The sequence below is a fragment of the Plecotus auritus genome (genome assembly GCF_963455305.1).
Source record: "Plecotus auritus genome assembly, chromosome: 2".
Taxonomy (NCBI): Eukaryota; Metazoa; Chordata; class Mammalia; order Chiroptera; family Vespertilionidae; genus Plecotus; species Plecotus auritus.
The window spans coordinates 205,749,089-205,775,423 of record NC_137771.1 but is presented as its reverse complement, the minus strand read 5'-3'; the positions used below and the strand labels follow the sequence as shown (position 1 = coordinate 205,775,423).

The 26,335-nt window shown below is 38.9% G+C and overlaps 1 protein-coding gene across 3 annotated transcripts; it reads left to right on the top strand.

Annotated features, from left to right (window-relative positions):
• Positions 1 to 782: 782 nt before the first annotated feature.
• MLF1 (myeloid leukemia factor 1) lies at positions 783 to 25,427 on the top strand. Of its 3 annotated transcripts, XM_080656470.1 has the most exons (8): positions 783 to 1,110; positions 10,192 to 10,339; positions 14,363 to 14,404; positions 18,950 to 19,033; positions 20,148 to 20,276; positions 22,246 to 22,405; positions 23,990 to 24,131; positions 25,130 to 25,427. In XM_080656470.1, the coding sequence occupies exons 1-8, from the start codon at positions 845 to 847 to the stop codon at positions 25,233 to 25,235; spliced, it is 1,077 nt and encodes a 358-aa protein (XP_080512596.1). In that variant the 5' UTR covers positions 783 to 844; the 3' UTR covers positions 25,236 to 25,427. The 3 variants fall into 3 exon arrangements, with proteins under 3 accessions (XP_080512596.1, XP_080512598.1, XP_080512597.1); XM_080656472.1 differs by lacking the exon at positions 14,363 to 14,404 and having other exon boundaries at positions 957 to 1,110; positions 25,134 to 25,427; XM_080656471.1 differs by lacking the exon at positions 14,363 to 14,404 and having other exon boundaries at positions 957 to 1,110.
• The last annotated feature ends 908 nt before the right edge of the window (positions 25,428 to 26,335 follow it).

The following is a 26,335-nucleotide window of genomic DNA, read 5'->3' as shown; positions in this document are numbered from 1 at the left end:
TGGGGTCCCTAGCCCTGACCTGTGCCCTCTCACAATCTGGGACCCTTGGGGGATGTTGGAGAGCTGGTTTCGGCCCGATCCTGCAGGCCAGGCCAAGGAACCCCACTGGTGCACGAATTCGGGCACCAGGCCTCTAGTATAATTAATTAAAACAAAAAAGTATATAATGGAATTTTAGTTGGATAGGGTTGCTTGCTGCAAGCTTCATGCCTGAGTCCTGCAGTTAGGTTAAGGAATGGTGGAGCAATGTTGAAGACCTACCATCATCAAAGTGACACTTGTTCCTTAAAATAGAGACTGGAAAGAGGACGGAAAAGAAAGCAACTTTTTCTTTCTCCTTTTAAATTCCATGTGTACTTATAACTTAAGCATTTCCCACTTTGGTATATATTGCTTTGGGTTTTAGACTTACAAAAGGCAAATAAGTTTGTTGAAATTTGCTAGGCCCCATCCATCTGGTTACCTTCAAACACTGAGAACACTAGTATTTACTAACTGGACCCAAAAACGTTTGCACATTTTTTTCTCATTATTTGTGCGCAGCTTGGACCAACTACCACAGATTACTTCAGTTATAAGGCTCTCTCGTGTGGGTCACAAAATGTGGCCCGTGGATGGGTCTTTGGATACCATCTGGCCCAAATCTTGACCCATCTCCACTTTCCTGAAAAGAGACTTGGAGTTCGAGGCCAAGGGCTATTTGCCCAAGGTCAAGCAGAGGGCGGTCTAATTTTTGTGTGTGGGCAGGCCTAAGAACAAGCTATCTCGTCCGTGGGGAGGCTGGAGATGGGTTGCCTGGCTGGCACCAGTCCGAACTCTTACCTACGTGTTGATACCAGTTGTCATGGCAGCGGCGCATTGTCCCCGCCTCGTCTCTGTGACGTCCGGGAACCAGCATCCAATGGGAAATCAGTTCTGCGTCCGGCTCCGCCTTTTCGGCGGCCACCGCCTACGCGGCCAAGCAAGAAGCGAGGACTGTGCGGGCAGGCAGGGTCCAGCCGCGGCTGCGGCGCGTTACATCGTCCTCCAACCTGTCCGCTCCGCCGCGGCCGAGACCGCCAGCATGTTCAGGATGCTCAACAGCGGTTTTGAGGATGATCCCTTCTTCTCGTGAGTGTCAGGGGCTGGCAGCCCGCCATCGCGCGGCAATTAAGGGATTTTCCTAGGGAACTATTTTAAAAGGAAAGAGCGAGTTTGAGAGGGCGAAAGGGGGACTCCGGAAGGCAGTTTGAGGAAGCGGAGGACTTGGTGGGGGCCGTGAGAAAGAAGGGAGAAAAGGACTTAGGGGTGAACGAGGGAGGGGAGAGGAGGTTTGGGGGGACGTAGAGAGAAGCAAGAGAGTTTGGGTCCGTGAGGTGAAGTGAGAAGAGTTTGGGGAGCTGGGATGGGAAAGGACTTGGCGGGGGCGCGGGTTGGGGGGAAGGGAGAAGAGGTCTGAGCAGCCCTCCCCTGCATCCCACACCCGGGGTGAGAGCTGCTCTCCACTTGGCCAGACTTGAGGTGCCCCCACCCCTCCCTTTGCTTTCCTACTTCGAGTGAGGCTTCGCAGCTGCAGGGGCTTTGCAGGGGCGGTAACTGCCTCTGGGTAACGGCCATCACCGGTGGAACTCCTGGTGAGAAGGATGCATGCTCTCAAGACCTCCCCACACCTGTGTCAACTCCAAATGAGGGGCGGGGAGTGTCTCATAGGATGGCAGTTCTTTGAAAAGGGAAACGTTTTCTAGAACAGCACTTTTAAGCATATGTTTATGAGAGCACAACGAAGTTGAAGAGTTGTGCTGCCTCTCACCTCCAGGGGCTTGGGAGTTGCCATGTGCAATGTTTGTTTTCCTTGCTCGCTTTGTTGCAAAGCTGGCCTTGTTTGGGAAGGGACTCTGCCTCGGTCAGAAGTACAACGAGGACAGGGAAGCAGGGAGAGGGTGCATTTAACACCCCAGTTCCAAGTGCCAACCTGTGGACCGGTCCAAGTGAAATTAATGTGTTGCCTTAGGAAGATGACATCCAGAAATGAATTCGTTGTTCCATTATGATCTAGTTTTCTGGTTTAAAAAAAAAATTCTTTTGGTGATTATATAAAAGTAATGTAATTGCATCCCTAGAATAGGAAGATTTGTGATCCTTTTTTGCCCAAGTGTTTTGCCAGTTTGAATTTTGACTTGGTGTCCTTGATTTAATTAGATCGCTTAAATTCTTTCTCTAGGTAACTTAGGGACCCCCCCTTTTTTTTCAAGTTAAAATGTTAACAGTTTATCTTTCATGTAGATTTTCTTAAAGGAAAATATTGACTTAAATGTTTAAAACAGCATAACATCAAAGTAATAATTGAGGGAATAATTAACAGTGAAATAGCTACCCTCACAATCAAAGCTAATAAACAAAGAGGACTATAGAAAATGTAACTAATACCTTCAGGAGACTTTAATTTCTAGTGTGACCAAGAAAGCTCAGTTGTACCAACTCTTCTGAAGGTTATTCATTAAACAGCAAAGTCATTGTGCTGTTTTAGTTCACTTGTTTAGAAGCTATTGGGACATTTACAACCAGTGCCATTTTAAAACAAATTTCAAAGTTTGCATTATGATGTGCTCTTTTAAAAGCCTCTGAGAGTAGGGACTAAATATATCCATAGATTAGTGGTGCTGTTGAAGTGGTTCTTATGAAACTGTGACATCAGTACAATGGGTTAAGAAGATTATGATACACAACAGCCTGTTGTATTATGTCCTTGATTGCATCAAAAAGAGCAATGGCCTTAACTAAACTGTGAATGTATAATTAGTACCTTCTTTAAGATGTCTAGCAAAAGTGTAATTTAAACCCTTGGGTGACTCTTTTGAGCAAAGGCAATGAACCCAAGGGTCAGGGTCAGAAATAGTAACAGACCACAAATAGTAGGCATGCCTCAGAGAACTCTCCCCTGTGCTTAGCGTGGAAAAGACCATCAGTTACATATCAGTAGGTCTTTCAGTCATCGCCTTCTGTATCATAAAAATGTAGGATAAAATTATTGTTATTAACTTTATAAAACTGATTCATGCTTGTAATTTCTTTGCTCCACAACTAACTATATAGAGAGTAAACATACTTTGGAGAAGTTATAGATAAAAAAACACACAAACCTGTGAGTTTATATTTATTTCAGGTAACGTCATTTGACCTACCCATTTTACCCCAACCTCAAATGAAATGAATATCCATTAATTAATATAAATCAAACATAAGGAATTCATGCCATCTTTTATATAAGCATTATCCCTATTGCTAACACTTTGTGTCTGGTCACTGGGTTCCCTGTGGGTAGTTTGATGTCTGACATGTAGAAAGTTTTCAGTTAATATTGTGTAATGATAATCTGGTTTCGTTTACTCTTTGTCTTGTCGCTATTCTGGTATTTCTTGCTGAAAGCAATTATTTGCATTTAACAAATGCCATTGTTGATGTGGCACTTTCTAATTTGAACAGTACCATTTCCTAAATAATCCATCAGTTCAGAATCAAGGATATCTATATAAGCACACTTTGTTACTTTACTAATTATTTAAAAGTGAGAAGATTAAAAATATATACTTCTTGGATATAAAATTATAATTATTAAATAGTTTGAGACTGGTAAAATACTGTGGTCAAATTGTCAAATGCTTAAAACATCTGAGTAAAAACACAATTAAAATATGTGGTTTTAAGTTCAAATATATTCATTTTAAATGTTTACCTTCACATAATAGCACATATTAAATTTCAACAGAAAATTAAAAGGAAACTTTAAAAGTGATATGTTTGTTGTATATATTTGGGATTTTTTATATTGGTATCTTACGTTGCTGAGCTGAAGTTATTTCAATGAAAATCGACTTACGGCATACCTTCATATATACCTTGTAAATAAATAATATTTGTAATTTGGTTAAAAACACAAAGGCTAAAAAAAAATGGTGGTACTTCCTGGCATGCAATTTTCTCTCATTTATATTTGCTAAAGAAGAAATGAAAATATGTATGTTTGGACAGGAAAACTAATTTGAGGTTAAAGTTATTTTGGTATCTATCCTATACCCTAAAAGAGTTGATTATTTACTATAAAAGTATATATCTAGTACAATCTGAAAATTTCTACTTTGTACAGAAACATGAGTCTTCTGAGCTACGGAAATGGATTTCTGATCGTGTAAGTCTAACAAAGAATATCTATGTTAGCACTTATAAGCTATTAGATATTAAAGGCTCAGAAGCAGGTTGACATATCTATCAGCCTTATTTTTAATCATAAATTGTTAGCATTTCCTTAAGGCACCCAACTCTTCATATGGGCACCATTTGTGTCTTTGGTCAAAGAACTACATTTATTCACAGGATGTTGTTTTTCCATCTCCTTGATCTTCACAGAAGCTGAAACTTACATTTTTATAATCTCTACTAAAATTTTTTTAAATTTCATTTTGCAATTTGAAGATAATAGGAGGACACTTCTTTTGGCATATTCGTTGACTGAGTTGAAAGTAAATGTATTTCATATACAAGAAAGATATTGACTGATATTTTCTTTTCTTAATATGTTTTTATTGGTTATTTTAGAAAGAGAGGGAGAGGGATAGAGAGACAGAAACATCGATGAGAGAGAAGAAACATCGATGAGAGAGACACATTATCAATTGGCTGCCTCCTACTAGGGATCAAGCCCACAACCCAGGCATGTGCCCTGACAGGGAATCACACCGCGACCTCTTGGTTCATGGGTCAACGTTCAACCACTGAGTCACACTGGTGGACTTGACTGATATTCTCTTGATTGAGAATACTGTCATAGCAGGAAATAAAAAGTACCTTACTAGATAAACTTTTGTGAACAATGTTTGAGGTTACTTACATATTTGTTTTCATACATATAGTTTGAGGTAAGGTCTTCATTAAGATGACATAGTTTGGTGCTAAATAGTATTCTAATTCTAATCATTTAATAAAATTAGCTTTAGAGTACTCAGCTAAAATTTAAAGTTTTCATTTTCAGGATCCCATTTTAAGACTCCTAACAGCTACTATAAGTTTTAGCACTTAAAAATTTATGTTCTCAGAAATATTTTTATAAGGATATTTCTTATAATTTAATTATACATATTTTAGGATATCATATTTATAGAATGAGGTACTATAAACCCTAAAATGAAAGGATTTTTAAGGTAGACTTGATTTGGTGCATTTTTTGGTTCAGTGGGTAGTTTAAGGAGTACAACACATTTATGGCAGTTGGCTGGGTCAAGAAATGCCATTTGATAGCATCTAATCATATCTTAATGCTTAGTTCTATCAATAGACATTATAGCCCGGCTGGTGTGGCTTAATGGTTGAGCATGAACCTATGAACCAGGAGGTCACGATCCGATGCCCAGTCAGGGCACATGCCAGGCTTGCAGCTCAATCCCCAGTAGAGGACCTGCAGGAGGCAGCTGATCAGTGATTCTCTCTCATTATTGATGTTTCTATCTATCCCTCGCTCTTCCTCTCCAAAATTGATTTAAAAATGTATCTATAATAATAAAAGCGTAATATGCTAATTAGACCAGACGTCCTTCTGGATGACCTTCCGGATGAAGCTGGGGCTGCGAGGGAAACCCGGGTCCTGGGTGCCAGAGGGAAGCCGGTGCCAGCAGCCAGGGAAAGGAAGGCCTACTCTTGCACAAATTTCGTGCATCGGGCCTCTAGTAATTAAAAATAAAAGTAAACATAAATATTCATGCAAAAGTAGGGGAGTACTTATAGGATGGGAGGGGTCATAGTCATTCAAAGGTTTATGCCATACTACCATTTTAAACTGTGCTTCTAATTATTGGGAAAATAGATTGCCTGTAGCTATGTTATTCATTCTTCAAGTATTTCTTGGGTTTCTACTATATGCTCAGCCCTGTGGACTCTAACATAAATTTGTAGAAGTTATGGCCCATGCCCTCAAGATTTTCTTATGAATGTTACATGTATTATTTCTAGCTTTAAAATTTGGATCACCTGATGTATTTTCTTTATGTACCCATACACCTCATTGAAATTCGGGAACATTTCTTTATTATTAAGAGAATCATAACAATCTGCTGGCTAAGCAAGCTTTTGCTACTAGTACATATAGTGGAAGGAAGGAAAGAAGGAATTTCCCTTGATGAATGGAACTGCCATATCAATCTGAGACCCTTATGTAATCAATAATGTAATGGTTTTATTTAGAAGTATAAATATCTATATTCGTATACAGACTAAATAAAATTATAAGCTGTGCCCCCAAATGTATATGTTCATGTGGATATATACATATGTATATTTGTATTTGAGCCTTAAAAGCAGGACTTATTCTGAAGTGAAACTCTACAGCCCTTAAAAAAAAAAAAAAGCCAACTTTCATGCCCTGTCCAGTGTGGCTCAGTTAGTTGGGCCTCATCCCATGCACCAAACAGTTGCTGGTTTGATTCCCAGTCCGGGCACATGCGGGGGTTGCAGGCTTGGTCCCCTGTGGGGGGTGTTCAGGAGGCAATCCATCTAAGCTTGGCTCTTGCATCAATGTTTCTCTTTCCTTCTCCCTTCTCCTATCTCTAGAAAAGTAAAATAAAATTTAAAAAAAAAAACACGTTTATGTTGAAATTATTTCAAACAGGCCCAGAATCAATTTAAGAGTTAAAATTTGGGTGGATGGGAGTAACAATTTATTTTTTCCTAGCTTGTAATAGATGAATAACATGGAGTAGAAAAAGTACATTTAGCACCAAATGTCACTATGTTTGGTTGTGGTTTGTGTCAGTGATCTTGAAAGAGGCAGTATGGCCATCATAATAGTATAAGTAAAATTTTCCTGAAAGAATAAAACATTAATTTCAAAGGAGAACAATATGAATAGATAGAAATATATAAAAACGATTAACTTCTCACCTGATAAACCCTGCATTAGGTTAATTTAAAAACATGTTAAAACAATTGTTGACTGTGGCAGGAGATTTTTGGCTTTAACAGGAGAAATCTTGAAGTCTTAACTGCAAGCAGTTGCTGTTCGGGGTGGACATGCGTTGCACTGGCTTCAGGGCCCAGCCAGATTTCTTCCGGAGTGGTCCAGACAGGTGCAAACGGCAGGCTGCACGCCCGCTTTCCTCTCAATGCTTTTTCCAACAGGCGGCCTTTTGTTCTTGTCACTCAAAAAACAACGATTTCTTTTTTAGCATTTGTCCTTACATATAAATATACCTGCTCCTATTTAAATAAAGAGAACCCTGGGCAGCATTTTAAATTAGCCACATTTAGTTGTGATTTTCTAACCCAATTGTATGTAATGCAATCAGAAAAATAAGACTCACTAAATTGCATGTTTCTATAGGAAAATAAACTGTTTCATAATCATTTATCCCCAGTACAAAATTTAATATTCCCTTAAGTATCTTTCTTCATTGCATTTGAAGATATCTAAAGGGAAGGTGAACTGGTTTTCTTGAGTGATGAACATTTTAATCTCCATACTCATATACGTACTAGTGACCCAGTGCACGAAATTCGTGCACATTAAAAGGGGATTAATTAGAGGAAATAATTTAATATTGCTATTTGCCCTTTCTCTATAATAGAAGTGTCAGAGATGAAAGAAAATTAGTAAAATGTATATGAAAACCTTTCTCCTGTCAGAGTCTGGGGCACACCACGGGACCCAGAGTCAAGTCCCCGCCCACCCACATGCACCTCAAAATCGTGTGAGACCCAGACCCGCGCCCCCCCCCCCCACCACCACATTAGGCTAGATCCAGACCCAGCCAGTCCCACCCTTGTCAAGCCCTGCCGGGCAGGGGGCATAACCTCAGGTCCCCTGGCCCAGCGCCAGGTTGGGGGGCGTGGCCTGAGGTCCCCCAGCCCAGACCGGGGCGGGGGGTGTGCCTTGAGGTCCTCCATCAAGCCCTGCCAGGTGGGGGACATGGCCTGAGATGCCCTGTCAAGCCCCGCTGGGTGGGGGGCATGGCCTGAGGTCCCCTGTCAAGCCCCACCAGGCAGGGGGTGCAGCCTCAGGTCCCCCATCAAGCCCCACTGGGCGGGGGCATGTCCTGAGTTCCCCCGATCCAGCACTGGGGCTGCACCTTGAGGTCCCCTGTCAAGCTCCGCCAAGTGGGGGGCATGGCCTGAGGTCCCCTGTCAAGCCCAGCCAGGTAAGGGGGCGCAGCCGCAGGTCCCGTCAAGCCCCACCTGGTGGGGGTCACGGCCTGAGGTCCCCCAGCCTGACACCAGGGCGGGGGGCGTGGCCTGAGGTCCCCTGTCAAGCCCTGCTTGGTGGGGGATGCAGCCTGAGGTCCCCTGTCAAGCCCCACGGGGGCGGGGGAGGGGGAGGGCATCGCCTCAGGTCCCTGCTGATTGCTTGTTAAGGCTCCTTATGGGAACTTGGCCTCAGCTGTGGGTGCAGCCATCTTTGTGACGGAGTGATGGTCAATTAACATATTCCCTCTTTATTAGATAGGATTCTAAGCTCTAAATATCCAGTGAATATAAAGCTCTCAGTAAATGGGCTCTCTTTTGAATCATTCATTTTAAAATATCAGGTGGTATGAAATCTTTTAACTCTACGTAGTTCTATTTCTTTTTTTCTTTAAAGATATTTTTATTATGAGCTATTTTAAACGTATACTACAAAAGTGTATGTCAATACTGTGTACCCAGTACCCAGGATTTCAGAATTGACACCTGCTACATTTACCTCTATAACTGCTGCTGCCTCCAAAGTGTTTTAAAAGCAAATTCCAGACTTTGTTATCTCACCTCACGTATTTCCCAATACATTAATCTATGAAAAATGTGGTTATCTTCTTACATAACCACAATACCATGTTCACATCAAACAAAATTAACAAAAATCAGATTTCTTGGTATCATCGGGCATTATCATGAGATATGAAATACTTTATTAGTCCTGACTAGAATTTATGTTGTTGACTGCCCAAGGTAGCCTCTACCTGGAGCAGAATTTTCCTGTCTTCTTTTTGCCATTTCCTGTAGAACTAGCTTATGCTACCAGAGATGTGTTACTTTGTATTTAACATTTTTATATCATAAAGGATAAAGATATATTTTTATTATTATTCATAAGTGAATTATAGTAAATAACAAGAACAGTTCTGTATTTGTGAATAGTAGGTCTTTATGAGATATCTATTGTCTATACCAGGCGTCCTCAAACTACGGCCCGCGGGCCACATGCGGCCCGCCGAGGACATTTATCCGGCCCGCCGGGTGCCACTGCCTGTCCTGCTTAGCAGCCGACTCGTCCCGGGCCCACAGTGCACATAGGAATTTGTTCATAGTTTTTTTTTTTTAAACTATAGTCCGGCCCTCCAACTGTCTGAGGGACAGTGAACTGGCCCCTGTTTAAAAAGTTTGAGGACCTGCCGAGACCAGTTTGGCTCAGTGGATAGAGCGTCGGCCTGCGGACTGAAGGGTCCCGGGTTCGATTCCGGTCAAGGGCATGTACCTTGGTTGCGGGCACATCCCCAGTGGGAGGTGTGCAGGAGGCAGCCGATCGATGTTTCTCTCTCATTGATGTTTCTAGCTCTCTATCCCTCTCCCTTCCTCTCTGTAAAAAATCAATAAAATATATTTAAAAGAAAAAAAAAAAGTTTGAGGACCCCTGGTCTATACATTGTATTTATGGATAATGGATTTTTACAATCTGCTGGCTAAGCAAGCTTTTGCTACTAGTACATATAGTGGAAGGAAGGAAAGAAGGAATTTCCCTTGATGAATGGAAAGGGTCCCTAGGCCTGGCCATCAATCAGGGCCGATCTGTGGGGTGACTGGTGGAACAATCGGGGGACCCCCCTGCTGGCACCCACCTTGGCCGGCATGGCACCGCCCACTCACCGGCCCCGCCCCCTGCTGCTGCCGCCTGTCACCTCCCTCTGCGAGTCAACCAGTGGGGCGACCGGGGCCAGCCTGGGGCCTGTGGGCTGGGGGCAGCTCCTGCATTGAGCATTTGTCCCCTGGTGGTCAGTGCACATCATAGCGACCGGTCATTCCACCTGTTGTTCTGCTGTTCAGTCGATTTGCATATTGGGCTTTTATTGTATAGGATTCTATTCTAAAGTGTTCTTTTGTCACTTTAACAAACATATTAGCTCAAAATACTGCATTGTAGTATTTATCTGCCTATTATTTAAATTCCAACACTTATTCTTATGTGATTTTCAACAGTGATTCTTTTCATGCACACCGAGAAAGTATGCGACAGATGATGAGAAGTTTTTCTGAACCTTTCGGAAGAGACTTGCTTAGCATCTCTGATGGTAGAAGAAGAGCTCATAATGGTTCAGGACGTGATGATGGGGAAAATTTTTTGACTGTAAGTTCTTTATTTTAAAGTTAGTGGGAATTTGAAGAAAGGTATTTTTTTGAAGAATGTATCTATCATGACAGGATATGACTAATACTTATGTTATGGAAATTACTACTCTATAATGGGAGGGACTTGTTGGAAAGCTTAACCCTTTAACAATGAACTGTTAGCGATATAGAATTTCATATGCTACCTAAACTTTTAGGATCATATGGTTATATTTTTTTTTAAATATATTTTATTGATATTTTACAGAGAGGAAGGGAGAGGGATAGAGAGCTAGAAACATCGATGAGAGAGAAACATCGATCGGCTGCCTCCTGCACACCTCCCACTGGGGATGTGCCCGCAACCAAGGTACATGCCCTTGATCGGAATCGAACCCGGGACCCCTCAGTCTGCAGGCCGACGCTCTATCCACTGAGCCAAACTGGTTTTGGCCATATGGTTATATATTATAAGTCAAACTTAAAGCATTGTTTTTCATATGTATATGTATGATTTGTTCTCACCTTAGAAATGCCTCTCATGTCTTAAATTAGAACAGGCAAGGACATATATTTCCTGTCCCATACAATTTTCTTTGCCACTTCAAAATAGCAGCCAAAGCTATAGCATAATTATCACTATTGAACCAGGAAGAGCCAATCTTCTTCATAATCAATTGACTTCTTCAAAGCCAATCTAAAGTTTTAGATCTTCAAATTTTATATTAACTTTTAACTGTATTCAAAAGTCTAGCATAATTGCAGTATATTTTCATAAGTCTTGTCTGAGAGCAAAGCTAAGTTGCAAACATATGCAATAGCAACAACAAAAATCTCAGGCCTGGCCGGTGTTGCTCAGTGGTTGAGCATTGACCCATGAACCAGGAGGTCACAGTTTGATACCTATTCAGGGCACATGCCTGGGTTGTGGGCTCAATCCCCAGTGGGAGGCGTGCAGGAGGCAGCCAATCCATGATTCTCTCTCATCATTGATGTTTCTCTTTCTTTCCCTTCCTCTCTCTGAAATAAATAAAAACAAATTTAAAAAAGAATCTCAGGGTATTTATATATCTTGACTATTTTCTTTTCTGTTTATTTCTACTGCTTTTTTCAGTCTTAGGAATGGCAGTTCTAGAATAACAAATCCATAGAAGTTTCTATGAAGATGAATCTCTGCAATTGGAATGTAGATATTTGGAACTCAGTGAACATTAAATTGGTCAATTAGAATCTTCTAGATAAACAAAAACAAAAACACCTTTTCATATTTTCTGTTTTTAATCATCTTAAATAGAGCAAAATATTTTAAATACTTCTAAGAAGTTTAATGGACAGAATTACATTTACCATATCTATACTGTATATATATATACATACATACATAATAGGGCAGTGGTCAGCAAACTGCGGTTTGCCGCTCTGTTGATTAATGAGTTTGCCGACCACTGGACTAGACTAAATGTTACCGTGTAGTTGGAAGCTGTGAGGATTAGGCAATTGTGGCATATTGTGTGCAAAGAGGTAAAGGGTAGTATATGACAGTGGTCGGCAAACTCATTAGTCAACAGAGCGGCAAACCGCGGCTCGTGAGCCGCATGTGGCTCGTGAGCTGCAGTTTGCCGACCACTGTACTAGGGGCCCAGTGCACCAATTTGCACACCTTGAAAGGAACTGTGGGCTGCAAGGCTGTGGTGAGCACAGGAGTGGGTCTCGGCCCATCCTCCACTCCCCTGCCAGGCCCCTCCCGCCACAACCTTGGGTCCCCTGTCTGCCAGCAGCCCCATTTCCACCACCACCACTCCCACGTGCTGATGGCGCCCAGTGATTCAGGCCGGTGCCAGCAGCAGGTGTGAGTGGGGCTGGCGCAGGCAGTGGGTGCAAGTGCTGGGCAGGACTGCAGTGCATGGGAGCAAAGAATTTTCAGTAACCACCAGAGGCTCACCCTGATGACAGCTACTGGTGCCCCGCCTTGGTCTGGTGCCCCGCTCACCTGCTCCACTATCCCACCACGGCTGACGCCCACCATGTTCCATGCGTGCCCCCTGGTGGTCAGCACACATCATAGCGACTGGTTGTTCGGTTGTTCCACCGTTTGGTCTATTTGTATATTAGCCTTTTATTATATTAGCCTTTTATTATATATATATACACATATATATATGTGTGTGTGTATATATATATCTTTTATCAATTTCTATGAAAGTCTAATATTAAGATCAAAGGATAAATTGTCAAAGAGGGCATAAAAAGCAAATGTGACATTCTAAAATTTTATTTTTCATATGACCATTGAAATATTTTGTATTCTGCTATAACCATAGCAAGGAAAGAATAGAGCTTTATATAGTGCTTTGTATTTGTGTCCTAAATGAGCTACTCATAGCTTTTGTGAAAGAAGCAAGAAGTGACAATTTTATTCCCTTGTAAGTATAGAACGGAGATGTGTTTGTAATTCAGCTGAGGCTGCCTGTTCACATCAGCTGTAAGCTGCTGGTCATTCACTGGAAATGTAACTTAATCTTTCTTTCCTGGGTATTTGTGCTTAAAACAAAAATTAGAAATTGACTGCAGAAGATGAAAGAGAGTAGTGCTAAGTTTGAAAGAGCACAGCCAAAAAAAACAATAGGCTTTATGAGCATGCTAGCTGAACGTTTAATACAAAGCTCTCTTTTTGTGAAGTTAAGCTTCAAAATGAGTGTTTTGGTGGAGCAGTAAACTATTATGCTGATGCTTTTAAATAGACACCTTGATACTTTTTTTTCTTTTTGGGGGGCCCATTTCTTGACATTTGTCATCTTCACCAGCCATATTATGAGGGAAAACAGAGATTCCTACAAAAATAGGAGAAGCATCAGCTATGCCATTTCCTTGGGTTTGTATTGTTAGCATTTTCTTTAGTTCATGATTTCTTTATGGAGCTATTTTTAAGCCAGTTGTCCATTTTGAGAAGATTAATTTTATTTAAAACTAGATAATTTAATCTTTAAATGTATTTAATTGGGCAATTTATCATTCAAGATGTGACATGTGAGCATCTGACATTTAGATTGAGTGTTGGTACCAGAGTCAATAAAAAGAAATAAAAAGAGAAATTCTTTTTCTTTCAGTGACAAGAAATAGAAGAATTTTATTGGTGCATGCAAGACACTTTGGAGATTACTGTTGTAGATATACAGTAATAAGTATATATCATTTGATATACAATTTTTAATGTAAACACAGTTTTTTCTATTTTTCAACATAAGTTACACAGGGAAAAGAATCACTGACTATATATATAACTTTTACCAAGAAATTCTATAATGTTTTCAACATTTGAAACTCTCAAGTAATGAAAGTTTTTCATTTGTATACATGTGTCTAAAATTTTCTTTTTATTCATCTTTACCTATTGAGGAGTATAATTTTGAACTATAAATTTTTATTATTCCATCTATTATACTTAACATTCTTTTGCCTATTAAAGGCCTTAAATACTTTTAAATCTGTGTGTGTGATCCTTTCTGAAGTCTGTATTTTTTATTTCATAAATTAGTTCTTAGGAGATATTTATTAAAATTTTTGTCCAATATCTCTACTAATCTTTTGAGATGTTATTAATGTGGATAGATTTTTACTTTTAATCAGTTACAGGCAAGATTAACTGATCTTTTAAAAATATGGAATAGCTGAGCAAAGGAAAGATGATATAATCTTAATCATTGTACATTATGTTTTAATTAATTTTGGTGTGAATTTGCTTTCCCTTTGAGATATGTGTGTATTAAGCCATAGCAAATACCTTTTAACTGCCTTTAATAAATACTAGAGTAGTCATATTTAAAAGTGATATATGGTGTCTCCTACTTGCCTGCCAGGCTCCTGTCAGGCTATACAATGAATAATAAGCAGGGAATTTTAAAAATATATGCTGAGTTCTGTTTGATTAAAAGGTTCTGTAATTTTACTAGCACTGAACTATGTGAGTATACAGTGCATTTCTTTCTTTTCCTGGGTTTATCATATAAATATCATAACCAAAATTAATTGGCTTTTTTTCTAGGCAGTGAATTCTCTTGTGCCTTTTGGCAGTTTTGGTGGTATGGTTCGTATCATGAGACACAAGCCATTTTAGCACTATTTCCTAACATATTTATTTTTCATTAACTCAAGCAAATTGAATTGGCATGCAGCTTTACTTTTATAGTAGTGGCTTTTTAGTATTTGTACTGAAAACCTGTTTCATGAATTAAATTTATTTTAGAGTGTGTTGGCATGTGTTTTCTGAAGTAAGTCCTATCCACGTATATAAAATCAGTCTTCAAAAATAAAAAGTACATTTTAATAGATGAATGAGCGTTCAGTTGATTTCCAAAAGGGATTACAAGTTGGAGACGTGCTTATGATGACTTTCCAACAGGCAAAAGAGCACCAGCCCTTAGGTGGACAAGCATGTTTGGCAAAGCTCTGACCGGCTGCTTTCTCTAGGCCTCCACTGGCAGTTTGTGCTGCTTTTTCTTTCCCACATCCAGATGTGCCTGCGCTGCACCCAGCTTTTCTCCCACCTGTGTTTCTTTGGGCTGGTGTCCTATTTCCTGTAATGCTAGTTTCTAACACATTGGAAGGCAGTCTGAGGAGAAGCAGAGAATAGCATGGCTTTGGAACATTTCCTATGGATGCATCTACCCTCCCATGAAAAAGTTTTGTTGTTTTGTTTTTTTTTAATTCTCTTGCGCTTGACTTCAACCATTTGTATCCTTAAAGTTTAACCTTCCTGATCAGAGTTTTCAGTGGGACAAGTGACAAAGGAAAGAAGCATTTATAGCAGAGTTATCAGTAAAATGATTGGAAGTTTGACATGCTGTGGGAGCACAGGTAGGAAAAAGCCTGTAACCCTTTGGGGATAGGGGGATAGGGGTCAATCAGAGAAGACTCCACGAACCTTAAGGATTAGTAGGAGTTGGCCAGGAAAAACAGGGAGGGGAGGAGAGTCCTCAACACAGAGGAAGCAGCACCTGCAAAGACCTGGAGGCTAAGGAGCGCATTGAGGATCACTTGGCCCCAGAGTATGAGTTGAAGAGTCAATGTAGAGGAGGACGGAGAGGTAACCAAGGACTTCTTTCAGCCTGGTAAGGACTGTGGACATTATCATAAGAGCAGAGGAAGCAGTTGACCAATTTTCATCAAAATAGTAATAGAGTCAGTAATTTAAACAGATCATTGTGCTCGAAGGGGATGGAGAAATTAGAAGGGACCACAGTGGAGGCAGGGCGGTCATGAGGCTGTTAAAGTGTTGTGAGTAGTATTCAGGATCACTTCTACTTGGGGAATGGCTGTGCTGATAATGAGAAATAATCTCATTTGAGAGAATTAAAGAGGTGAATAGATAGAACTTGGTGATTGAGAGAGTTATGGGAGCAGTAGAGAAAGAGAATCCCACTGAGATAAGAAACAGAGCATTGATATGATGTAGATATGAGGGCAGGAATGGCCAAAAGGATCATTTCACTTTGGGGCCTTTTGTATTTGAGGCATTTGTGGGTTGTCCAGGTAGATTTACCTACCTGGTAAATAGTTGGATATAGGGGTTTGAGCTGAGCTAGAGAGAATTTGTTCATTCATTCAGCAAATACTTATTGAACCTTCCTATATGCCAGGAAGTATTTCTAAAGTATTGGGAGTATAGTAGTGAATAAGACAGCCCTATCTTCTCAGAGGTTCTTTTTATAGAGTGGGAAAACAGACGGTAAACAACAGCACGATTTCAGGTCATCCAAGTACTTCCAAGTACTCTGAAGGAGATGACACAGGGTTATGATACAGTGAGGGAGGTGAGCAGAGATTAGTTTAGATAGGGGGCCTTTCTAAGAAGGTGGTACTCGAATGCTGAGCAGAAACTATCTATGCTGAGTCAGGGGGGAGCATTCTAGGCAGAGAGGAAAGCATGTGTACAAAGTTCTTGAAGGCCTTGTGAGCCCACTGGAATCTCAGCTGTAATTTGTACCCCTACTTTTTGTCACTTAAGGTGTCGGGCCACCCAGAGAAGGTACAAATATATCTTTTGATGGCTGATTTGACAGTGAATTGAGAATAGGGCAGAACATACCCAAACATCTGATCTTCTTTCTTCTCCCTCTTCTCCTCCTATTCCTTGGCCCAGATCCCTTTCAGCTCTCTAAGAATTGTGTCTCTCATACAGCCTGGTTATTCAGAATACTAGAGACCCAGTGCATGAAAATTCATGCACTGGAGTGGGGGTCCCTTAGCCTGGCCTGCCCGCTCTCACAGTCTGGGAACCCTCAGGGGTGGGAGGCGACCCAGTGATCAGGGGAAGGTGACACCCCCATCATACCTCTGCTGCTGCCACTGCTGGCAGAGCAAGCTTCGGCCAGCCCTGGTTACCTGAGCCTCAGGCAGCCCTGGGCAGCTGGGCAGCTGACATCCGAGGCTTGCCTATGCCTCGGGCCAGCCCTGGGTGGCTGGGGGGGCTGAGGGGACTGGGGGACTCTGGAAGCAGGCACACAGTGGGGCTAAGGGGACTGGGCACTGCCATCTTTGAGGGCGTGGCAGTCAATTAGCATATTCCCTCCTTATTGGCTGCAGGCATCGCCACCTTTTGCGACGGTGCAAGGGTCAATTAGCATATTCCTTAGGATTTCCTAAATCTCTGAAATGCAGATTAATTATATTGCAGCCTAAGGATGTATCAGTATCTCCTCAATGTGCATTTGTGTTCTGTATTGTGTTAAGTGTGTGTTCTAAATATTAACAAAATTATGGGAATTTGGTTTTCCCATCCATTTTTTTACTAGCAATAAAAACCCAGCAGAAGGCAAAACCATAAATAGGCCTATGATAATTTTTTGGTGAGTCCTAGCTTGGCACACAGCAAAAGGATCTCCAGCAGGGCTGAAATATCAGCATTGAATCACAGTGCCTAACAGGATTTGAAAGACTCCTCCTGCTTGAGTGACTTGAACCAAATATTCTCTCTGTTTAATAGTAGTAGACAGTGCATTGGGTGGCACATTAGAATGTATGCTTTACTTTTTAATTTCTGGTGAACATTCCAGTGATAAAACCTAAAATTATTATAGATTTTTCTAGAGCAGTTTCTCAGATGTGACCCTGCTGACACTTTGGGCTGATAATTCTTTTTGTTTTTTAATATAAAATCAGTGTGTTTTTTACTCTTTATTGTTGAAAGTATTACATAGGTCCCCTTTTTCCCTCATTGACCTCTCTCATCCTGCCCCGCCCCGCCCCTCAACATGTGAGAGAGATCATGTGATACCTACCTTTCTCTGACTGGCTTTATTTTGCATAGCATAATGCTCTCCAGGCTGGGGGCTGCCCTATGCTTTATAAGATGTTTAGCGGTATTCCTGGCCTCTACACTATATGCCAGTCATACAGCCTCCTCAGTTGTGACAAACAAAACTGAGGATTTCCCTGGAGAAGCCCCCTGGAGTCGCAGTCTCTCTTGGTTGAGGAACCACTGTTCTAGAGGGATTCTCAGCTCTCCTCCTAAAGGAGCATGTGTCAGGCTTCAAGGGTGTGTGCCCATGAGCCTTCAATGGTAGGTGGCAGATTAGTAGAGTGAGTGAACCTCTATCACCTGGACCCCACAATGATGAAAAGAAGGGCTGGCTCAACTTCTGTCAGCCATGTGGTACTGGCAGGGGTGACACAGGTATCTTATGCCCAAGTTTTATTTATTTGCGTGGTGGGGTATTAGGAGAGGGAAGAAGGAAAGATTTGTAGACTAGTCTATGCTAGAGCTGTCCCAGCCCAGAATACATCAGTGTTTGTATATTAGCTAAATACGTTTTAAGAAAGTTGATGAACGATACTGTATATATATTTATATGTTCTTGCACATACAGGGTGGGGCAAAAGTAGGTTTACAGTTGTTCATATGGAAAATAATACAATAATATATATATATATAAAAGCCTAAGCGACCGGCCAGCTGGCTGGCCGGTAGCTATGATGTGCACTGACCACCGGGGAAAGATGCTCAACGCAGGAGTGGAAACCACAGATATGGAAACAAGAAACAGACATGGAGAGGGCGGGAAGAGATTAACCAAAGGTCTTATATGCATACTAGAGGCCCGGTGCGTGGATTCATGCATCAGTGGGGTCCCTCAGCCTGGCCTGCAGGGATTGAGCCAAAACCAGCTCTCCGACATCCCCTGAGAGGTCCTGGATTGCAAGAGGGCACAGGCCAGGCCGAGGGACCCCACTGGTGCGCCAATCCGTGCACCGGGCTTCTAGTTAATAAATAATAATACAAGAATAATCTCTGTGTTTTGCATACTCACAACTGTAAACCTACTTTTGCTCTACCCTCTATATCATCTGTGTGTGTGTTTGTGTATGTGTACACACATGTATTCATGCATGTATTTATAGTGTTATGGCTCCCTAATCATTTATGTGTTGGCTATTTGGGATTTTGTGTATGCTTTAATTATTTTCTTTAACAAATCATTTTCATTGTATAGTCTTTAAATTATCTTTACTTGGTCAATTACTGCATGAGATCCCACTGCATAAATCGAGAAAAAAAGTTTCAGCTGTTTTGGAATGGTTGATTTGTTTCCATTGTGTTATAGTTAATAACATACTTCCTAATATCCTGTAGCATACAGATGTCAGCCCTTTTCAGGCAATGGACCGAATGATGTTAAATATGCGAAACAGTATGCAGGAATTACAAAGAAACTTTGTAAGTACTAAAACATTGATGAGAACATTATTTTCAGTTATTGGTACCCGATATTATAGTGGCTTTCAAACTCTTTTTAACCATGATACACAGTAGTTAAAAAATATGTCTTATCCATAGCATCTACCTTTGATAGTGATGTGATAAAAAGACACTTTCACCAAAAATAAAATTTATATGTATGTCCTATGTCATGGTACAGTACACAATACTTATGTACTAAATAAATATACCTGAAAAAAAGTTTAAGAAAATGATCATATTATTTACAATATGTGCTGATATATTCTATTTTATTTCAGATTTTTAAAAAATCCTGGTTACAACCCACAAAATTGATTTCACAACCAACAAGTTTGAGGAAAATAGCATTAATTAACTTTCAAAGTTAAAAAAAATCAACCTCAAAAGCATTTGTTCTGCTGAAGGTCACTATTGTAAATGAATATTTTATAAGAATTTATATTTTTAAATTATTTTATAGCTTGTCTACTTAAAAGCAATTGTATCATCTAAGAAATTAAGTTTTAGTGTTTAAAAAATTCTGAAAATTTTAGAATGATGTTTAGACACTGAATTAGATCCACGTCATCCAAATACTTTTAAAGTAGTCCTACCTCTCTTACTTTTCTACTCAATATTCACATCAAAACAATAACTTGATTCAATCTGAAGAAGGCCCATGTTATTTAGTCTTCTCATTTGAAATCTAAGGATCATTTCAGAATGATTTTAGTAATTAGCAATCTGGTACCCACAGGAGGTATAAAACTCTTGGTGTATGGTTAATTGGCTCAACATTGGCAAACTAGCACACAAGCATCAACCACTGACTAAAAGTATCACAGCATCTATATTTAAGTCTAAGCCATAGGTCTTTGATCCCAAAAACGTAAGGATCTTTGAGTGACTCACTTGTATTCCTCACTAGGAGGTGGGAATTGGTGGCTAAAAAGGAAGGAAGTTAGGACCTTCCTGGTGGTGCCATTTGGATACACCATACTGATAGCATAGTATCCTTAGTAGAACTTCTGGTTGTGTTATTATTTGAGTCCTCTGACATTAGTTCTGCATATTTGACTAAACTTTCTGAATTTACAATTTATATTTGTAGGGTAACCTTTCAGTGGATCCAAATGGACATTCGTTTACTTCTTCCTCAGTTATGACTTATTCCAAAGTAGGAGATGAACCGCCAAGGGTTTTCCAGGCCTCAACTCAAACCCGTCAGGCTCCAGGAGGAGTAAGTATTTTCTAAGCATTCTTAGAACTTTATAGAGTTGTGGAATGACTGCTTCTATCAAAGGTTAATTATTCAAATTTGATCTGGTTCTGTCGGGGAGATGTGGAGGAGAGAAGACCCCTGTCACTATGAAAAACAACAAAGCATTTTTGTCTCCCCTCCCAAACTTTATTTATGTAAATATCTGTTGATGTTTATTAACTTTACATGGTGACAGATACATAGACACTAAAAGAAGTCTTTGTTTCATGAAACAAATGTCTACTTTTAACTTATATTTGAAGTAAATGAATTTTTTAACTCATGGGATATTTCAAGTATACAGGAAGGCTATAGAGAATAATATAAATATTCATATGTCTTAAATCACAACATTTTTCTCTGTTTAACTTGTCTCTTGTTTTCTTTTTAAGCAAAAAACTTTGCAGATGTAGTTAAAGCTTCCAGTACCTTCCTCCCTCCTTGGTCCCTTTTCCTTTTCTCCCTCCCCCAAAGAGCACCATTTTCTTATATCTGGAATTTATCATTTTCATGCATGTCTATATAATTTTGTTATCTATGTATGCTTCACAAATAATATAATGAATTATTTTCAAGTTTCTAAACTTTTCATAATGGTGTCATATTGCAGTGTCCTCTGCAACTTGACTTTGCTCAATAATATGCCTCAGATTTATTCAAGTTGATATGTATGTAGCTCTGGTTTCTTTAACTTCTTAATAGTATCCCAAATATGATTACATAGCAGTTTTTAAATCTGCTTTTCTACTGATAAACATTTGGGTATTTCTAATTTTTCATTCATATTTACAAAAGTCTCCTTGTGCAAAGGATCTAGGAATGGCATTGACTAGATGTAGGAGGTGTGTATCATTTTCATTAGAAATTACCAAGTTTCTATCACACAGTGATTGAAACAGTCAGCTTCCACAAACTCTGGTATAAGAGTTCACATTTCTCCATTTCTTTGTTAGTAATTATAGTAAAAAAAAGTTAGGTTTGCCTATCTAATGGGTGTGAGTGGTTAATTTATTTAGTTCTTACATACCGTATTAGTTATATCTTTTAATGATGCTTTTGCAATAGTGCAGCTAATTCACCTCAGACATTTTAATTTTAACTTGCTGTAAATGACATGCATCATAAACGTAAACAGAATATAAATGTAGATGTCCCATAGAGAACCATGTTAATAGCTTTGGCTATCATAGATAGTCTAATAACCCATAGAGTTCATAGGTGGGAGTCATGAGATTCAATATCATCAACATGACTGCTGAATAATTACCTGCCCTTACTTATAGGAATGCTAACATGTATTACTATTACATTGTCAAGGGCAGTGTCGAAGGCACTAAGTTTTCTATAATTAAGTTATTCTTTGATTTAACATTTGATTACAATTTTGAAAAAGATTAAATTGTACTGGTCCTATTTGTCCTAGACATTTTAATTTCAAGCAGTTCAGGAAATATCAGAGAATTATTACCATAATTTTACTCCAAGTTGGTAGTGGAACTGAGTGCCCATTATTTTTAGAACAGTAGATTGATGGTCTAATCTCTGTAGTAAACAGGCCCTGAGGAGTTTAGAATTAAATCCATTCAATGTATCTATATATAAGAGGCTAATATGCAAAGTGTCCCCTCGGGAGTTCGACCAGGAGAATGATAGTTCGATTGCTCGCTGTGATGTGCACTGACCACCAGGGGGCGGCACAGAACACGGTGGGGGATCAGCGGTGGCAGTGGGGTGCTGAGGGAGTGAGGGAAGGAGGAGGCAGGGAGGCGGGGGGGAACTGCGCCATGGTGGTGCGCAGGCAGCCAGGGAAGGAGGAGGCAGGGAGGTGGGGAACCTGATCAGCCCTGATCGCTGACCAGGCCTAGGGACCCTACCCATGCACGAATTTCGTGCACCAGGCCTCTAGTATTTAAATAACAGCTCATTTTTATTTTCTTTACTTTTACAGATAAAGGAAACTAGGAAAGCATTGAGAGATTCTGACAGTGGACTAGAAAAAATGGCTGTTGGTCATCATCTCCATGACAGAGCTCATGTTATCAAAAAATCGAAGAACAACAAGACTGGAGATGAAGAGGTCAACCAGGAGTTCATCAATATGAATGAAAGTAAGTGTTTGCAGAAAATAGCATTCTTCCTAGTAAAGTCAAAATAGCACCTGCACTGGTGGAACTTGATTATTTTTTGTAGAAACATTTCATAAGAAGTCGTTTTAAGGTAGTTTATGAATGTGTAGGAAATACCTTATCAAAGTAATAACATTGTGGTTTCATAATTTCATAGTAGATCTGTTTTTATAGTAATTTTTGGTAATGCTGAGTACCATTTTATGTTTTCTATTTGGGAAATGGAATAGTTTGAATTGTTATTTAGTAAGATTCAGTAGGCAAAATGAGTTTAAATATTTCTGATTTTCAAAGAAGTACATTTGAAAAATGTAAAAAAGTATAAAGAAGAAAATTATCTGAAATTTCAACCCAAAATAACTACTATTAATGTTTTGGTGTATTTCTTCCTAATAATTTTATGTATATATCAACATATATGCTTTTTTCAAAGTTAATATTTTAGTGTTTATATAATTTATATAGTGCTTATTTTAATTCTCCATTATAATTGTGAACAGTCACCTATGTTATTTTTCAAAAACATTTTAAATGGTTACCTAAAAGTTTTATCATGAATAGGCCATAATTTATTTAAATGATTTGGTATTTTTGGATATTTAGGCTTTTATATCGATAAGATTTTAATTTCTGGTATTGTTAGAAATAGATATAATGTAATATATTACCTATCATGTATGTATCAAGTAAATTTTTTCATTTTCTAGGTTTTACATTTATTTTTAAATGAATTTGTCTTTCCCGTATCCTAATTCTTCTGGTTGTAGTTTTAAAGTTATATTCATCTCCTATTTTCAGAAAGTATCCTGAACAAAAATATTTTAATACCATAAAGGGTCTGAATTATTGTATAATTTTAGAAAGAGAATTTCTCTTAAGGTTGGAGTTTGATAAACTTATTCTTATGCAATAAAATTGAAACTACAACATCTTAACCTTTTGTTACTTTTAACCTTTATAATTTTGTCATATTGAAATATAATTAACATACTAAAGAAAGATTTAGTGAAGGAATACATTATGATAAAGGCAGTCTGAAAGAATAAGTATTGCCATTTATCTGTTGTTATTATGGAAGTGAGGTTACCTACTTCATAACAACGTAAGTTGGCAGTCAAAACGAGTAACCTGTCTTAGGAAATTGACAACAGAAGCTTGTGAGGCCAAATTACACAGGAAAATGGTGAGGGTAATAATGCTAGCCACAGGAGGAGTGCCCAACTACAGAGAAAAAGGATGATCACTACGGGAAGACACAGGAAGGAAGGCTAAATGTCAGTGTAATTGGGTCAAGGGGTCCCTTGGGTAGAATAATGTGATATCCAGGCAGGTGTGTGAAAAACCAGATCATCAGTGACAAAATTATCAATTGGAATAGGAGAGGAACAAACAGAAAAGGAAGTATTACCCTGAGCCTGAGACCTTTGTATTTGAAGCCGTTTCCTGCCTCTATCTTGAGGTTAGATTGATGGAAACATCGGGCTAGAATGAAGTTTGTGGGGAGCAAGACATTTACTGACCAACTGATACCTTAATATTACTCCTTTGTTTCGCTATTTAATGTAGGTGATGCTCATGCTTTTGATGATGAGTGGCAAAATGAGATTTTAAAGTACAAACAAGGGAGACAGTGGTGCAATCTAGAAAACACCAGGATGCCCCGAAGTGTTGGGCATGAGAATTCAGGAGCCCGAGAACTTAAAAGAAGGTAATTATTTCTAAATTATTTCTAAAATAAATTGTGTTGTTTAAAGAATAATTAGGAAAAAAGTTTCATAATTTTACCTCTGTTATCAAGAAGTTCTCATTAACATCCAAGTTGTTTTCATCAACAATATCTTTTGAGAAAGATGTGATTTACATTATATCTGAGTATTCCACACAAATTTAACTTTATACCTAAAAAACAATAATATTTCAGGATTACATGATTAGTAACTCACTAGCAAATTATGCTTCAGAAGATAAGGGCTAAACCCTCCTAAGGAACATGCTATAATGTAGTTATTCACGTGAAACAGATTTTAATGTAAATCAGAAGCCTTGTGCAGAATTTCACGTGCTAGCATCTTTTATTTTTAAAATACCTGTTTGGCATTTAGAGCACTAATATTTTCTATAGGAAATCTGCTCCCGTATTAATTTTAGATAGTATTTGTCTCACTTTGAAAAGTTTATTGATAAAAGCCTAACAGTGGTAAGAGTGACTATGAAATCCATGTCCCGGTGAAAGAAAGCATGTTCTTTATAAATGATCTATAATTTATGGTCCTATCGGGCATTTCCTGTAAACTAGCACCATGTGATAGAACTTTCTGAAATGATGTTCCGCAGTGATGAAAATGTTCTGTATCTGTACTGTCCAAAAATGTAGCCACTAGCCACATGTAGCTATGGAATCACACACCCTCAGTGTCTGGTGCAACTGAGGAACTGAATTTTATTAACGTATAAATGACATTGCTAGTGGCTGCCATCTTGGGCAGCATGGTTAAACCATGCATAGTTGAATCTATCTCAGGAAAACAGCGGCTGCTTTCTTAAATGTCAAGGGAAATCATCTGACATATGTTTTTCAAAGCTATTAAGAAACTGTTTAGGTAAAATCTTGCTTAAATCACAGTGATTTTTAACATGTTTGTATTGATTTGTAAACTGTTGACCATTTAAAAAAAAAGTATTAATTTTTATATGTATATTTCTCAGGGAGAAATCTCATCAATGCCCAGGCATTGAACGTGGAAGAAGATCAAATGTTTTCGTGGACAAACTCAACATCAAAGGATCACCTGTGAAAATCAACAAAAAATAAACAGCCTTGCATTTGATATGCTCAGTTTGGGTTGTTTTACAGAGAAAGTAATGGTGCTGGGTAATACACATAAGACCAATCTCCTGTTGTTAAATCAATACTGTACTTAGCAACTTTCTTCTGATCTCTCAGTGTTCGCGGAAGGGCTAGCATTATGTTGTCCCTACTTTAGAAATAAAACTTTGATTTTCAGCAGTGTGGCAAAGTTGTTAAATATTTAATCAAACTCTTCACTTTAAAACACACTAATTTTCAAAACTCACGTGCTGATTTTGCTTTCCCAGTTACTTTCCTGTTGGCTGTGTATTCTTTTATACAAGACTGAATGTGGCGCTAGTTCTATATAATTAGTTTTAAGAAAGTTAAATGTTTAAAAAATTGTCTCAATTTTCATTTAACACTACTCTAGGGTCATGTTAATAAGGTTAAAATCATTTACTTCAGATTTTACAATGTGTTATGTAGCCAGCTAGCTTAAAGATTTTTAAAAAATAAAGCAGAACTATACTAGTACTGTCTTGCGAGAAATTTATCATTTTGATAAAATAAAGAGCAATCAATTAGTTCATTTTCAAAGAAATATTTTAAACTGCTAATATACATGAGTTTTCTTATTGTAGCGTCTTTGTACAGTATATTTTTCGTTCTATATTGCATTCTTAACATTTATCAGACTTTACACTGACCTTTCTGTGTAACGGCTTCAGGTATTTCTACTCTCCTTTCCCACAAACACTTAATCCGTCTCCACGGTTAACATTCTGAAGTTGGCGTGTCCTTGGAGAAACTCTGCTCAGCCTTTCTGTGACATTTAGAAAAATGCATTTGGTATTCTGCAAACCTGAGTGATTGATTGTCTCAAAATTTCTTAGACAGGTGATATGTGTGTGTGACTAAGTCAATTGGTCCCTTTTTAATTATACCATTTATAAAATCATCTCTAGCATTTTTATTCTAGAATTAAAGCATTAATTTTTATAGAAGTTAGGTTTGAACTCTATTAGAATATAAAATCTTATCTCTTAAGTCTTTGTTGTTTCAAGGGGAAAAATAGAACAAAAAATCCGCTATCTCCCTTTTTTAACTTTGGAAGTAGAATT